At 36.4% G+C, this 16,579-nt stretch overlaps 1 protein-coding gene across 1 annotated transcript in view; it reads left to right on the forward strand.

Moving 5' to 3' along the window:
• Positions 1 to 5,112: 5,112 nt before the first annotated feature.
• Positions 5,113 to 16,579, forward strand: part of LOC125239499 — a 44,632-nt gene continuing 33,165 nt past the window's right edge. The window contains exon 1 of the mRNA XM_048147112.1: positions 5,113 to 5,272. Coding sequence (XP_048003069.1) covers positions 5,223 to 5,272 — 50 coding nt within the window. The 5' untranslated portion in view covers positions 5,113 to 5,222. The remainder of the gene's footprint in view (positions 5,273 to 16,579) is intronic.

The following is a 16,579-nucleotide window of genomic DNA, read 5'->3' on the forward strand; positions in this document are numbered from 1 at the left end:
TCGTGGTATATTTCATTATTAAAATTTGTATGTAAGTAAATCATACCCACAAGCGCAATACAAGCATCTGACCTTTAGGTTAGGTATGTGTAAGACTATACTATAGTATAATAAGTAGTAAATTTAAATGAAATAGGTCTTTGAGTACATTTATTAACTTTATTTATTTACATTTATGTTATCTAAATAAATGTTTCCTCTTGGTTGTTACTCCAAACCACCTTACTTTGTATAGATAAAACGTACTAACCCAAGTTTCTAGTATTATTCCTTATGTCCGTGGGCACAAAAAACGACAACGCTATCGGAATAACTTTGCAAGCGAAGAGATTGGCTATTATTACCACGTGTGATAAAATAACGTTTAGCTTTTATTATTACTTGTATATGTATATTCACGTGTCAAATCTTTTTTTGGGATTGTCTAAGTATGAGTAACCGGTTTGGTAATTTATTTTTCCCCTCACTAGCTCGGAAACACGTGTTTTGTCCTTTAATATCAGCGGGTAAAAACGCATTTTATCCACTAGTGGGTAAAGTAATTTGACCTTGAATAAAGTCAAATTAACTGCTTTAAAATTGATAAAAGTAGGTGAATCTAGTAATAACGATGATTTACCACCTGTGGAACTACTGGAAGCAGTGATAAACGCATTTTTTGCGTTGTAGTTTCCTCGCTATAGTGAGGGGAAAAGTTTTGTGTTACACTCGGGTGCAAATGTATTTTACTTCTCGTGTGTTAAAAAACTCGCAAGTTCAGGATTCTATTCTCGAACCACTCGCTTCGCTCGTGGTTCAACTATGGAATCCTTTCTCTTGCTCGTTTTTCAATTCCACACTCGGCGTTAAAATACAACTTTGCCCCCTTGTATAACAAATAACTATTTATTTAGAGAAAGATGTACAAAATATTTTAGCACCACTTTGCCAAATAAAAAGCTTTTCCCCTCACTAGCTCGGAAACACGTGTTTTGTCCTTTAATACCAGCAGGTAAAAACGCATTTTATCCACTAGTGGGTAAAGTAATTTTACCTCGAATAAAGTCAAATTAACTGCTTTAAAATTGATAACAGTAGGTGAATCTAGTAATAAAGATGATTTACCACCTGTGGAACTACTGGAAGCAGTGATAAACGCATTTTTTGCGTTGTAGTTTCCTCGCTATAGTGAGGGGAAAAGTTTTGTGTTACACTCGGGTGCAAATGTATTTTACTTTTCGTGTGTTAAAAAACTCGCAAGTTCAGGATTCTATTCTCGAACCACTCGCTTCGCTCGTGGTTCAACTATAGAAACCTTTCACTTGCTCGTTTTTCAATTCCACACTCGGCGTTAAAATACAACTTTGCCCCCTTGTATAACAAATAACTATTATTTGTGTACTAATGTACTAATTTTTGAATTCATAATAGACAGGCAAAGTTAAAACTACAATTAAGTTACGACTTATTTTATAGTTATGACGTTAAAAATATCGCCTTGATCAGTTTGAACTTTGGTTGTCAATAATAAACTAATACCTATCAGATGTTAATACCATGTTAAGTTAACATTTATGCGAAGTTTCATGTTGTTTTAAAATTAAAGACATGGATACAGCTTTTTAGCGGTGTAAAATTGTTTCTATTTCATCAACATCTGTGAGGACTGTGAGCGAGCTTTCAAACGTCAAATACGAGTAAGACCACATTCTAAGCTAACTGTAGGGCGTGGTTCTACCCAAACATTAATTTTGGCTTTAGATAGATAAATTAACTTAAACAAAACATTGCAACTGCATTTATATGGCCATTTATCATGATTTTATGTGCCAGTAAAAAAATCCTGTGCAATATTTATGCATATAAGGTAATAATAATAATAGTACAATATTTACATTACGATACATGTTGCGAAAAAGAGGAGGTTCTAAACGACATTTTTCAGTAGTTGAAACCTGAGTCATTTAGCTTAGAATCGTCCCACGATAAGTCTGCATAGATTTTAATAGCCCCGTCTCTGCAAGGGTTAAGTAAACGTCATAATTTCATCAAAGTTTGACGTTTAAAATAACATCTGCACTGGCGAGGCTGTGAAAATCATTGCAAACTTATCGTGGGACAATTCTACACTCTTTTAATTTTATACGATTAATTATACGTATAAGGTCATTCACTGATATTGGTGTGTCATTTAAATTCCAAAAGTCTCAATCTTTCCTTAACACATATAAAACCTGAAGATTATATCACTTAAAAGGTAAACGAAGCGTCGAGGAGGTCTAATTTTAGTTAATATAATATCAGTTTTTGCTCGACTTTGCCTAATATTGTCGTATCATTTCCTTGGATATGACTCATATGACGTTAAAATAGTACATTACGATACAAGTGCGTAAAAAAGGAAGTTCGAAACGAGTGGCGATAAAAAATCGACACGAGTTCCGAATTTCCTTTTCGCACGTGTATCGTACGACGTTTTTCAGTACAGATGAGCCTCCGAAGTTTCGACCTGGCATATAATGAACCACTTTTCGCACTAGTGCGTAAAAAAAACACCATCTGTACTGAAATAGTACATTACGATACAAGTGCGTAAAAAAGGAAGTTCTAAACGAGTGGCGATAAATTAAAACACGACCGAAGGGAGTGTTTTAAATCGACACGAGTTACGAATTTCCTTTTCGCACGTGTATCGTACGACGTTTTTCAGTACAGATGATCTTACGAAGTTTTGACCTATCATATAATGAACCACTTCTCGCACTAGTGCCTAAAAAAAACACCATCTGTACTGAAAACGTTATTTACTTATCATGAACACAGAATATATAATAGTACAAGTACAGAAGGCTCACTCCTTTGATGTTCACAAAATGCTGCCATTCTAAATTCTTACCTACATTAACAAACGGACCGCACGCGAGTAGCCGACATTGAATTTTATTGCGCCGAGCGAAGGTCGTCACCGCTGAATGGGCCGCGAACTCCCGGCCACCGGCATGTACCTACTTGTAGCGCGGCGATAGAATCGCGGAGTGAGCCGCTGCTGCCATAAACCATATTAAATTTGAACCTAATGAACGAAATAACTAATAAACATTTCACCTGAAATAGTTTAGAGTCGAAAGCACCCCTTTGATTTTCTTGTCATAAGCACCTAACTACTAGATAACTGATAGATAACACGCTGACAGGTTATCTTCTAGTTGGTTTACTAATCTTTTCTACCGTTATTTTAATATTATTAGCATGGCAAACTAGAACTTTCATGTCTTCCGTGGTAAATACTGAAAGTGATGCGTTCATTTTTTGAAGCATTGGTGGTCCAAAAATATCAATACTCATTGTGAACCATTTTATCTCTACGGTTGAAACCGTTGCTGACCCCATGCGAATTATTGAAGTTGCAACAGAGCACACTTAGCTACAGTTCTCATTGTCGGCAAAACCAAATTTGTGGCGCTATAAAGCTTTACCAGAGACATTCCTCTTAGCACAACCATATGATTTGACAGGAATTCTCAGGAACGACCAAAAAGCGCTTGCAGTTGTCGAAATAAAGTTGGAGCAACAATGTGCGTTACGTCATTAAAGTCAGTGTTGTCTCGTCAGCTGATCGCTCGCAGAATAACTTTGTACATTATGTATGGGCTTAGGTTATTGTGTATTTATAATACTATGTAACTTATAGTCGCTTCCTTAAAGTTTAAATTCATTTAAGTTGGCAGGAGCCGCATTATCGTTTAACTTTGAATGTGGTATGATAGTGTGTGTGCGACGCGGGATAAAATCACATCCTGTTCAAATATAAACTTTACTTCAATGACATAAGCAGTTTGATGAATGTAGCATGTTTATGTGTGAGTGGAAACAGGATTCGTTTCCCATATGATTTTTGTATGACATTCCATTTCAATGATTACAAGTATGGTTTCGGTTTTGTGGGTATAGGTATAAGGTTGGGTACAGCTCGACAAAGGATCAAGATAGCCGATCTAGTTAGGTGGTGAGGCCAGACGGGTGGCCCAGGCGCAGGATTTGTGGCCAGCTTTGAAAATTAAATCACTACTATTTATTTGAATCTCAACAGTTTCTTAAAACAAATATCTATTTTATTTCCAAAATGTTTTATTTACTATTTTGATTATTTTTAAGTTCAATGAAGTTTATTTCACTATTAAATTAAATTTCAGTTTTTTAAATTGTATACCTATATCAATTGATTTTTTTATTGATTGAATAAATTGCATAAAAATCTTTCATTATATTTGTGACACCGAAAGCTGATAAGTGATCGATAACATTGGTCCTATTGTAATTAAGGAGATTTGGAAACATAAAAATAGTAAATTTGAAAATATACTTATGTAAGCGTAAATGTACCTCTAGCTTAAAATAAAAGCCGTATGAGTAGTAAAAACAACAGCAATTGTTATTGTCACTATATACAGAGTGGGGCCTGTAACAAAGGCGAATAATTGAACTCTAGGCTATTCTCTTTATACTGATCAACATTTGTTCGGCGACTTTTAAAAATAACTTGTATTTTGATTTTTATCACCCTTGAAAGTTTTTTCTAAGAGGTATTGCGAATTCTGTTAAGTCTAAAGTGTGACAGACAACGTCAATGACAACAATAATGGCGTACATTGAAGCTAATATTTATTTTGTATGAAAAATTAAAAATTTAAAGACTTCATAATTTTTAAAAGTCACTGAACAAATGTTGATCAGTATAAGGAGAATAGCCTACAGTTCAATTCTTCGCCTTTGTTACAGGCCCCACTCTGTATATTTTTAATGCAGTGCAGCGCCAAAAAGCAACTGTAAAAGTTGTGAGTATAAATAACTAGTTTATTTTTGTAAAATAATCTTTAAAAGAATAGCCATATCACTTTTAAAATCAATATATCAATCACGAATAATAAAAACTTAAAAAAAGCTTATTGGCCGCATTAATAAAAATACGTTACAAATTCTACCATAAGTCATCCCCAAAAATCTACCACAATGGTAAGCTTTTTCTACCCGTCGCTCCCAGATCGCAGGGGTGGCAGACAGGACGAAAACCGAAGGCACGGGAACTCAAATTCGTTCAGCCATTCAGTCGCTCGCTAACCGTGGTTCGAGGCGGATCACGGCGCTACGCGCTCCCGAAATAAAAATCAGCTGTGAGAGAGATAAAAGACTGATAAGACAACTATGGACTTGTGATTGTGCAGTGAGAACTTTTGTGTATCAAAATGTGGGGCGAGAGCAGTAAGGCTTGTGAAAATAACTGCCAGTGTTCTGGGTGAGTAGCTTTGGAAAAAAAAAAAGTTTGTTGTGGGCCGGCCGCCGGCGAGGAATGGTTCTGAAACTACTCTGTTTTATCTGTTTATTTCAACTTTACATCCTTACTACGTTTTATATCGTGTTACGATACGTTTATTTATATTTTTTAAACTTCCAAAAAGGTTTTAATCTTCACTGACTGTTACTCTGTATCCGCATCGACATTGTTTTTTTTTTAATTAAAAAATCATTGACCCACGAAGTTGTCATGATTATAAAGTTTATAAATTATCGCCGTTTTCGTAATGAAATGGCCAAAACAACACTAGGAGGCCACGCTTTATCAATTCGTTCTACTTTTTTAATGAACTGAGTGCTCTCCTAATGGATTTGTGGACCAGGACTCCTGATAACCTTATCTCTTATGCATATATTGATAGTTTTCATTCATACTTTTATCTTTGCATGAATTTTAGTTAGGTATTTTTACTTGTGGGTGGTCTTGGTTTAAAATCTACATATATTTACTTATATGTACTAAAAACACCTAAGAATATAATCCTGTTCTTTTATTTACACAAATATTGAACAATAAAACACCTAAAACAGTTTTTTAAAGACGATTTTTAAGGTTATGTGAAGTTCCCGCCAAGGTTGTATACTTGTCTCGCTCGTATTTTGCTAGGTGTTGCGAGAGTGAGCGAGAAAGGTATATAAACACACTGATGACGTTTGGGATTGATAAATTTGAATAACGAATGAAATTGACGTACGTACTTTATTTTTCATAGTGGATATTTACATAATAATACAATTATATCTAGTTATCTTATTTATAGATATTTCTCAAGAAATGATCGCTAAAAAAATTGAAGCACATTTTTGGTAGTTTTATATTTTGAGATCATGCCGTTCTTACGTTGAAGTTGAAGACCTAATTTCAAATACCTATTGTGTACGTACCTAACCTACAGGCAATACTTACTGTTTGTTGTGTTTTATTCATATTTTACATTTACCAAGACCAAGCTAACTTTATAGCAGCGATTTTAGCAGCAAGCTTATAAATTATAAGTAAAGGGCATAATTTTCTTAAAATTTCTAAGTTTAAAATAACAACTTGATCAGTCTGTGCTATCAAAATATCAAAGCTTAGAAGAGTTTGACACTCTACCCATCTCTCTCCCTCTTCGTACGTCAAAAAGAGACTAATAACTGGCACGCATTAGGCCTCATTTACATCTAAATGCCTAGATTTCATCTATTCAGTTTTTTTCTGACACGTGCAAAAATGCCATATTATAAATTTTAAGTCATTGCGTCACCCGCCATTTTAGGCAACCTTGACCATAGAGCCACGGAGGAAGGTTCTTGAACTTTTTGGTGAAAGAAATGGTAAAAAACGAGAGTAACTTTCGTCTTTCATTGCGCTAGTTCTAATAACCTCATTTTGTTACACCGTTTTTCGTATGAAAATCGTGGTTTAGCAGAAAGTTTGGTACTTTTCGGATAAACAATTATTGTAGATTTCGGTCGAACCTGTTGTGTTTATTTCCCGCATTAGTTTAGGTTTTTTCAGGTTGAAACTTCTAAGGGTCATATGTACTGGAAAACGTCGTTTGATACACGTGCGAAGAGGAATTTCGTGACTCGTGTTGGTTTTAATTATCGGTTGTGTTTGATCAACCAATCTCGTTTTCTACGGGTTCAATTCTGAGAGGTAATCATGGTCGCGCGATAAACGATAAAACACCAGGCCGTCCCTATCGCACTTACAAGTAGTGCGAAAGCACAGTATTAATAAAGAGTACTATCGTACAGTATGGCCACTCCCGCTCCCCGCTGAAAGTGCCGCCCACCCCCTCTCGGTTACCTCACAGTTACCACCTGTCAAAAAGTCGAACAGTCGACCTGTCATATCTCACTCATACAAGCATAGTACGCGTTAGCCTACACGAGCATAGACTGTGTGCTAGGAACGCGCCTCTTTCATATAATTATTTGATCTCCAGTGACCGAGGTGCCGAAAGGGATGATTCACTATTAGTAAGTGCGATAGGGACGGCCTGATGTTTTATCATTTATGGCGCTACCAGCCTACCATGCTTGCCTGCCAGTGCTGAATTTCAAACACATCAACGCAGCACATGTGGTGGAAAGGCGCCCTTTACTCATTCTCTATGAAACGGTTATTTTTTAATGAATTCAGTAAAAACAATAGAATCTAAACTGTTCCTTCCTCTTTACTAGCAGAAAGCAAAAAGGTCTTAACAGCCAGGACTGTTATCATACTTAAGTACTCTTTTTTTTTTTAAGTCGGTTATTAACCTCTTTGAACCGTGACGAGAAGTTACGCTTTGAAAAAGTTAAATGCCAACTTTTAAGTACATTTAACCTTTTATGTGTCCAAAATCGTGAGTTTAAAATGGTTGGTTGTTCTTTTACTGAATATAATAAAAAATAAAATTTGAAAAAAACCCCGACTGCGACATAGTAGACCGATTTTGATGTGAAACATAGCTAAAAATACTCCCGACTAACTCAGCTTTCAGACAAAAAAAAACTTAATCTAAATCGGTTCATCCGTTCGGGAGCTACGATGCCACCGACAGACACATACACAGACAGACAGACACGTCAAACTTAGAACATCCCTTCGTTTTTGCGTCGGAGGTTAAAAAAAAAGAATAGGTAAGTAGGTATGCTCTGTAGTGTGCGTACACCCATCTTAAAGGCCGGTAACGCACCTCCAACACTTCTGGTTTACTGGTGTTTGGGGTGTCCATGGGGCGCTATAGGTATTACTGCACTAGTTCGGTAATGAGCTCATTACGCAACTATTTCAAACATTGAAATGGCCATAATGTACTGTAAAACGTCGTACGATACACATACGAAGAGGTAATTCGTAACTCTTGTCGATTTAAAACATTTCGGTCGTGTTTTATTTTTTTCCCCTCACTAGCTCGGAAACACGTGTTTTGTCCTTTAATACCAGCGGGTAAAAACGCATTTTATCCACTAGTGGGTAAAGTAATTTGACCTTGAATAAAGTAAAATTAACTGCTTTAAAATTGATAAAAGTAGGTGAATCTAGTAATTAAGATAATTTACCACCGGTGGAACTACTGGAAGCAGTGGTAAACGCATTTTTTTCCGTTGTAGTTTCCTCGCTATAGTGAGGGGAAAAGTTTTATGTTGCACTCGGGTGCAAATGTATTTTACTTCTCGTGTGTTAAAAAACTCGCAAGTTCAGGATTCTATTCTCGAACCACTCGCTTCGCTCGTGGTTCAACTATAGAATCCTTTCACTTGCTCGTTTTTCAATTCCACACTCGGCGTTAAAATACAACTTTGCCCCCTTGTATAACAAATAACTATTATCACCACTCGTTTAAAATTTGGCCTTTGCCGCACTTGTGTTGTAATGTACTTATACTTATATATTTATTTAGAATGTTGGCTAGTACCTATACTATATGACGATAAAGTTTCGTGAGATACGTTTATTACATAATAAAACACCTTTTATAAAAATCAGTGACAAACACATAACCCATATAAATAACCACTTGCAACCCTCGCCTAAAAAAAGCCATAGACAACAAAAGTTTATGGCTGTGGTCTATGGTACAATGGACCCCTATGCTATACTCCTATTCTGTGCTGCAAAATGAAACTTTGGTTTTGTTTTTTCAGTATAGAGGGATTAAATAGGTATTATAATAGGTACTTTACACAATCAACATTGTTCAGGTTCAGATAGTAGAGTCCGATAGAAGTTTCGTTGTCTATTCTTCTTCTATCATAAATATCATAATAGTACATTACGACACAAGTGCGTAAAAAAGGAAGTTCGAAACGAGTGGCGATAAATTAAAACACGACCGAAGGGAGTGTTTTAAATCGACACGAGTTACGAATTTCCTTTTCCCACGTGTATCGAACGACGTTTTTCAGTACAGATGGCGCTCCGAAGTTTCGACCTGGCATATAATGAACCACTTCTCGCACTAAAAAACACCATCTGTACTGAAAAATAAATTTTAATAACCTAACCACAAAATTAAAATTTTGAAAAAACCCCCGACCGCGACATAGTAGACCGATTTTCATGAAACATGGCTAAGAACACTCCCGACTAACTCAGCTTTCAAACAAAAAAACTAAATCGAAATCGGTTCATCCGTTCGGGAGCTACGATGCCACAGACAGACACACACACAGACAGACAAACACACAGATAGACACGTCAAACTTATAACACCCCTTCGTTTTTGCGTCGGAGGTTAAAAATAAATAAATAGGTAAATAAATATTATAGGAAACTAGCTTTTGCCCGCGGCTTCGCTCGCGTTAGAAAGAGACAACAAAAAGTAGCCTATGTCACTCTCCATCCCTTCAACTATCTCTACCTAAAAAATCACGTCAATTCGTCGCTCCGTTTTGCCGTGAAAGACGAACAAACAAACAGACACACACACTTTCCCATTTATAATATTAGTATGGATTTATAACCTTCATAACTAAGAATCGTACTTCAATTTTTTAGCGCCACCTATTAAATACTATCGTACTACACTGATGATGCCTACATTTTTTTTTTTTTCAAAATGTGTATTGATACATTTGATACTATTGATTGACGTGATATCATGATGATATTATAGAACCATGTCAATTGTTCTTATAGAAAATAAAAACGCAAAAATATTTGGGGAAAATATGATTTTGGCCACTTCCAGGCTGCGGAACAGCGCCATCTAGTTTTAAGCCTAAAAGGCCTATACATTTCAGGAGTACGCTTTTAAGTGTGAGTTTTTTCTGTAACTTTAAGGCCACCCCGGTTGACCGTACTGGTACAATATTATAATGTATCGTCCTTGATCAAAAGTGTCAAAACTTAGGAATTCTGTCTGTCACTAGTTTAGGTCCTAGTGATTTCGTCTATTGCCTGACAGTTGACAGTGACATGTGTTTATCTAACGTACAACGTGTACGTTAACGGCGCGTCACGGTGCGCGGGCGCATGCGTACGCGACAAGCGGCAGCGGGAGCGGGCGCGGATTGTGCGTCGATGCAGAACGCTAAAACGGAAACGGTGAACGGGAAATTGACTTGAAGAATTTTAATCGTACATCAGTTTCAGAAGGAACTAATAAGACAATTATTACTTTCGAAATTGTCTTTCCAAAAATTGCATTCATTATTAGAATAATGAAACTCTCATTATTAGAAATAAACTTGGGTAGAACTGGAAGGAAAAAAGTCAGAATTGGAATCTAAAATTCTTTTAATTTTTTTTTACTAGTGGTAGGTATTTATACATAAACTAGCTTTTGCCTGCGGCTTCGCTCGCATTAAATAGAGACAAAACTTAACCTATGTCACTCTCCATCCCTTCAACTATCTCCACTTAAAAAATCACGTCAACTCGTCGCTCCGTTTTGCCGTGAAAGACGGACAAACAAACAGACACACACACTTTCCCATTTATAATATTAGTATGGATAAATGCTTAAGAAAGTATAGAAAGTGTCTTATATGTAGTTAATCGCTTAATTTTATAAATTAGACCATAGACAAACCATTTAGACCTAGTACACCTTTTTCATTGACCTTTCTGTGCCGATTTTTCTTGGACAATGAGGAGGCACACTACCATTTTATCCCGCCAGGCGGCGCCTGTGCAAGTGTCTAGGCATGTCACTGTCATTCATATGTGTTATGAAATTCTTTATCTATGCAATGGACTAATAAGGTGGCGCCATCTGTCATAATCTTTGAGTGTGCCTCCTCATTATATTTATTGCTATTTTCAGGGAGTCTCTTCATGCTAGGAATAGGAAAAGATGTTTCAAAACACCTTAAAAACCTAGATTTTATGTATTTCTCCCACCGACTCATATGTCACTGTCATTCATATGAGAGAGAGAGAAAAAACATATCATCTCGCTCTCACGTATGGACTAGTGGCGCCATCTGTCCATAACCTTTGAGTGTGCCTCCTCATTAACTTTTGTTTTATATTACATAGACTCATACCAAATGAAATTAGTAAGTAGATAAGATACATTTATTTGCGCACCATTTTTGATAGCCCCGCGGCCCCGCCATTATAAATGTTAAACGTGAAAACTATGACGTCACTTAACCCTTGTAAAACCGGGGTTTATAAAGTCACTGCCAACTTACATTGGAAAGCTAGCATTTTTTTCGATTGTGGCTTGATGTGGGTTTATTCTTATCAATTATAAATATTATGCCATAACTCAGCCAAAAACAAGGCCTATGTGAAATCACCGTATGCTTTTGACAAATGAAAGTAATGATGATAAAATTGTACCAATCTGATTGTATGATACATTGTAACGTAATTGACAAGCGGTGCACACATGTCATGATATTTAGCATTTTATGCGTCATACAATACAGACAGACATATCATTACATTTGTATGAGATGCCATTACTGAAATCACAACCTTACAAATATTTCTTTTGTATTAAAACGTGCACAAAGTACAAAGATTTCCTTATTAGCGAAAATTGCGTGCAAATTTTCGAATTCCGAATCCTAAATTGCTCGCTATTGTTCGAAATTTGAAAGCGGTTTAAAAAGTTTAAAAGGTACTTTTACATGCCGCCTTCAGTGCTGAGATAATTTAAATGAGATACGACATTTTTAAAACAACGCATGGGGTTGCTATTGCTAAATAAATTCATTTATTTAGGGTGATACCACCTGCGTTTCGCAAAGGGTGTATCCGTTATACAAAAATGTGCTTTATCATTACTTAATTTGAGTTTAAGTTTATAGATACATTTTTATAGCTATTGTTATTTTTATTGCATCAAATATCGATCTGTGAGAGTCTGTTTACGTTTGGCTGTTTGGTTGCAATCTAAAACACGTTCTGTAAAAAAAGGAAGGCATAGAGTATAGAGGTAATGGCCGCAGCCGGTTTAGCTGGAATGTTGCTGGATTAGAAGGAAGTGTGGGAATAGACAAGATAGGGCAGGTCAGTTTTATTATCTGGTTGTAAAGGCAATATCAATCTTGCTGCTTTTAGCGAGTTCTGAGCTTGCACCGACTTAATGAATAGAGTTACTTAGTCATAATCCTAGATTATTGACATTATTAAAATATGTTGTGGCAAATGGATTATAAACTAGAGCATAAAATGATAATAAAGAGCCATAAAAACTTTACTCGCATTTTTAACACTCTTGTTTATTTTTTTTATTTCAATGCACTAGATTTTAATTCGCTTAATTCATCCCAGTTTCACGAACTTCAATTGTATGGAGCTAGTTTTTTTGCGGCATATTTGTTGACGATTTTGACTTCGTTCTTTCAAACTCGTCTCGGGTTATACTTTTATTTCAAGTCACCTAGTAATAAGTTAAAGGAACAGTTTATTTTCCTAGTTTTCCGTCACACCCCGCTAAGTATAACGGCGGGGGTACATCTGTCGGGGTGAACGAACGCACGCGCAGGGTTAGCAGGGGCTGTTGGATCGATACCCCAAACTACTAGAGGACCTATCGCTTACGTACGTAGCATATTCGCGTGAGGATAGTTTCCCCAAATAATCGTGACATAGTATATCGTTAGCCAAAATTACGCAAAATACTTGAATGGAGGAGGACTGGAAGACCATTCCATTCGATTTTTTACGCTATACTTTGAAGATCTTCGTAATAAGTTGAAATAACGTATACAAAAATCCGTGTGGACCAATAAAAACATTAGGTAAGCTCGAAAGTTATGTTTTTAAAAGTCCGCTTTCCATCAGGCGGGCCGTATACCTGTTTGCCACCGACGTGGTATAAAAAAAGTCACAAGTCGAGTTATTTTACGTTTTGTAAGTGTCTTTCAATATGTGTACAAAACGCAAGAACTTAAAGTGTTATTTTATTTTGTCACAAAAACCCAAAAATTTAAAGGTTTTTTAACCCCCGACGCAAAAACGAAGGGGTGTTATAAGTTTGACGTGTCTGTCTGTCTGTCTGTCCGTCCGTCTGTCTGTCTGTCTGTCTGTCTGTCTGTCTGTCTGTCTGTCTGTCTGTTTGTCTGTCTGTGTGTGTGTCTGTCTGTGGCATCGTAGCTCCCGAACGGATGAACCGATTTTGATTTAGTTTTTTTTGATATTGATGTTGCGTTCAAAGCCATTAGCAAATGACAGAACTTAAATCTGAGAAACTAGATGTCTTTATCTTTACATCAACATAAAACTGGAATGTTACGGTCATCCCTCCGCCATCTTGGATCTAACGCTGGATCGATTGCCGAGGATGATTGTATGGAGCAGGGACTCAGGAGAGGGCTCTGGGGTGCTGAGGGCGTAATGGCTGCGCGCACGCAGGGGCGCTAGGGTTGCCACTAAAATGATTCATAATAAAAACATGAAGTCTATTTTTAACCGACTTCAAAAAAGGAGGAGGTTCTCAATTCGACTGAATTTTTTTTTTTTTTTTTGTATGTTTGTTCCTCGATATCTCCGAGAATTGTGGACCGATTTTCAAAATTTTTTTTTTGATCGAACGGGTATAACCCCGAGATGGTCCCATTGGCACCAAGTCAGGGTCTGATGATGGGATCCTGGAGAAATCGAGGGAACTCTTCAAATGTTATAGGCACATGTAATGTTTTCAGTGTATTTTTCAAAGGTAAACCAGTATTTACGCCTGATGGTAATAATTTTATGTGGCTGAGCTGATGATGGAAGGTCAACTCCTCAATGGTTAGGAGTTAAAGGATAATTCTTTCACTAGTGTACATGTATTCGGACTGATACATATAATATCAATAGGAACCACTAAAAATCAACAAATAAATAAACTTTTTTAACAAAAAATAAAACCGCCTTCAAAAATAAGCGCGTTACAAAACACGGAGAAACTAAAAAGCAAAAAATAATAAACCTTTGAATTCAGATTTCTTATCGTATTGCAATAATCTAAACATCCAAATTATAAACAAATCAATTATTTTTGGAGTCGGTGCCAGCCTGCGTATGGTTGGGTGGGGCAAACAGGCAATAGCAAGGCGACGAACAGGTCTGGTACCGACTGCAAAAATAATTGATTTGTTTATAATTTGGATGTTTAGATTATTGCAATACGATAAGAAATCTGAATTCAAAGGTTTATTATTTTTTGCTTTTTAGTTTTATGATATAAAACTGGCATTACACTAAAATGATTCATAATAAAAAAAAAACATGAAGTCTATTTTACATATGAAATAAAACTATGGAAACGGATTAATCGCGTATAATGAATTTATAATACTTTCCGACGTTTTCATGGTTTTATTTCATGAGTAACTGTCGCGGTAAGCGAAGACCAAATTCTATTTTACATCTTTACTTTTTTTCGGGTATACTTTTACCAGTTTAGATAATACTTAGCCTTAACAAAAAAATGTGTTTTTCGCTCTCATATACCCGTATTCCAATTATAATTATTTTTAATAAATCATCTATCTCATCTTCGGTTTCCTCTCTCACTTCTTCATTAATTTTCACATTTTAGATTTAGAGTGGCGATCAATACTTAGTAATTTTTGATCTGATGCTGTCATCAAGTGCGACTAAAATTAAAAAAAAAAACAGATTTTGACAACTGGTAACCCTAACCGGTCCCTTCGTCCAATCACGTAATCTCCCATAATGGAGGGCATTGAGAGTCGTGAGGCGGCTCTATAAAGGACCTAAAAAAACACGCCTTTGTCTATGGACCACGGACGTGTATGTATATCGGACTGAGCTCGACAAAAAAGTGAAAAACTCGCATCGCATCTTTTTGATTATGTTGTGACATCATTAGATGACAGGGTGTCCACTTTCTGGAAAGTCAGGGAAAAGTCAGGGAAGCTCATAGTGGTCATGGAAAGTCAGGGAAAGTCAGGGAAATGATTTGGAGGTCAGGGAAAAATTTGGCACCAAGAAAAAAAAAACAAAAAGTATTGAAAAATGTAAATGATTTCTTGGGTTGGCCACATCTATGACAGCAAAGATGGATCCCGGTAGAGATTTAAAGGCAACTTAGAATTGTCTCTTTAGACTTTTTATGACAAGTATAGTGCCTGGCCTCCATGCCAGTGATTACTAATGAGGGATATCTTCATGCTCTAGCTGACCTTAATTTATTTATATATATTTGTACAACATTCATAATGGGCGACGTGAAAACGACAAAGTTACGTTACGTCGCTGTCCAAATTCTAAGTATCTATCCGACGTTCCAAAGCGGAGTTCCTCATAAAGCCAATGGCGCAAAACACACAGACACATAGAGGCGCAGTTTTGTATAAGTCAAAGGAGCATAGGAGGATAATAAGCCTGACGATAAGAATCACTTTGTAACCTAAAGGCATGTTGTGGCAAAACACCCAAATGGGCATCCCGACGCTGACAACAGACAAAAAATTTCGCGCTCCCTTCGCTCGCGTTTACTACTTTTACATAGGTCATGTTTTCAGTTCTTGGTCAATACTTCGCGCTCACTACGCTTGAAATCTCGTTTTCATTTCAAGCCTGATTTCCTGCTCGCTCTGGTACTACTTTTTGTTTGCTATGTTATGTGCTATCAGCTGCAAAAATGCATGGCGAATTTATCAATGAGTTCATTTATACTTTCTCCATGCAATTTTGCAGCTCACTGTACGTAATAACTACTATCAGCCCCAGGGACGTATAAAAGGGGAAAAATTTTCGCGATATTTTTTTTTGCTACCATATCCACGGGTGCCGAAATTCAAACTCGCTCTACCCTGATAGAATGCACGGGCCGGCACTGGTATAGCCAAAAGTAAATGGCGATAACTACCAATACAGATTTCGTTAATGTTAGTTTTATAAAACCAGGAATTAAAGTTTAATAATTAACAAAAAGGTAAAAAAGCCGTAGGTATAAAAGTATGAACTGCCTTGCAAATTTTAACATTTCGTACTTTACGTACGTGAGAAAACAAACATATTCCAGAAAAAAAATTGCTGTGACAGACGGACAGACAGACGCACAATGATATAACGGTTCCGTTTTTCTAAAAAAAACTGCTTTTTTTCAGGTTTTTTTTTTCAAGTCAAAAAAAAAACCGTTTTTACACAACCCTGAGCAAAAGTGTTAAAAATGTCATCATAAAATGAAAATTAGGTCAGGGAAATTTTCTTAAATGGTCATGGAAAGTCAGGGAAAAGTCAGGGAATTTTTTTTGGGTTTAGTAGTGGACACCCTGGATGATTATTGAGGACATTTTGAGGCTTTCTAGCGCAGAATGGTTTTCTTTTAGTGCAGGAAGGTATTTTCCAATATAAATT

This window comes from Leguminivora glycinivorella, chromosome 25 (assembly GCF_023078275.1).
Source record: "Leguminivora glycinivorella isolate SPB_JAAS2020 chromosome 25, LegGlyc_1.1, whole genome shotgun sequence".
Taxonomy (NCBI): Eukaryota; Metazoa; Arthropoda; class Insecta; order Lepidoptera; family Tortricidae; genus Leguminivora; species Leguminivora glycinivorella.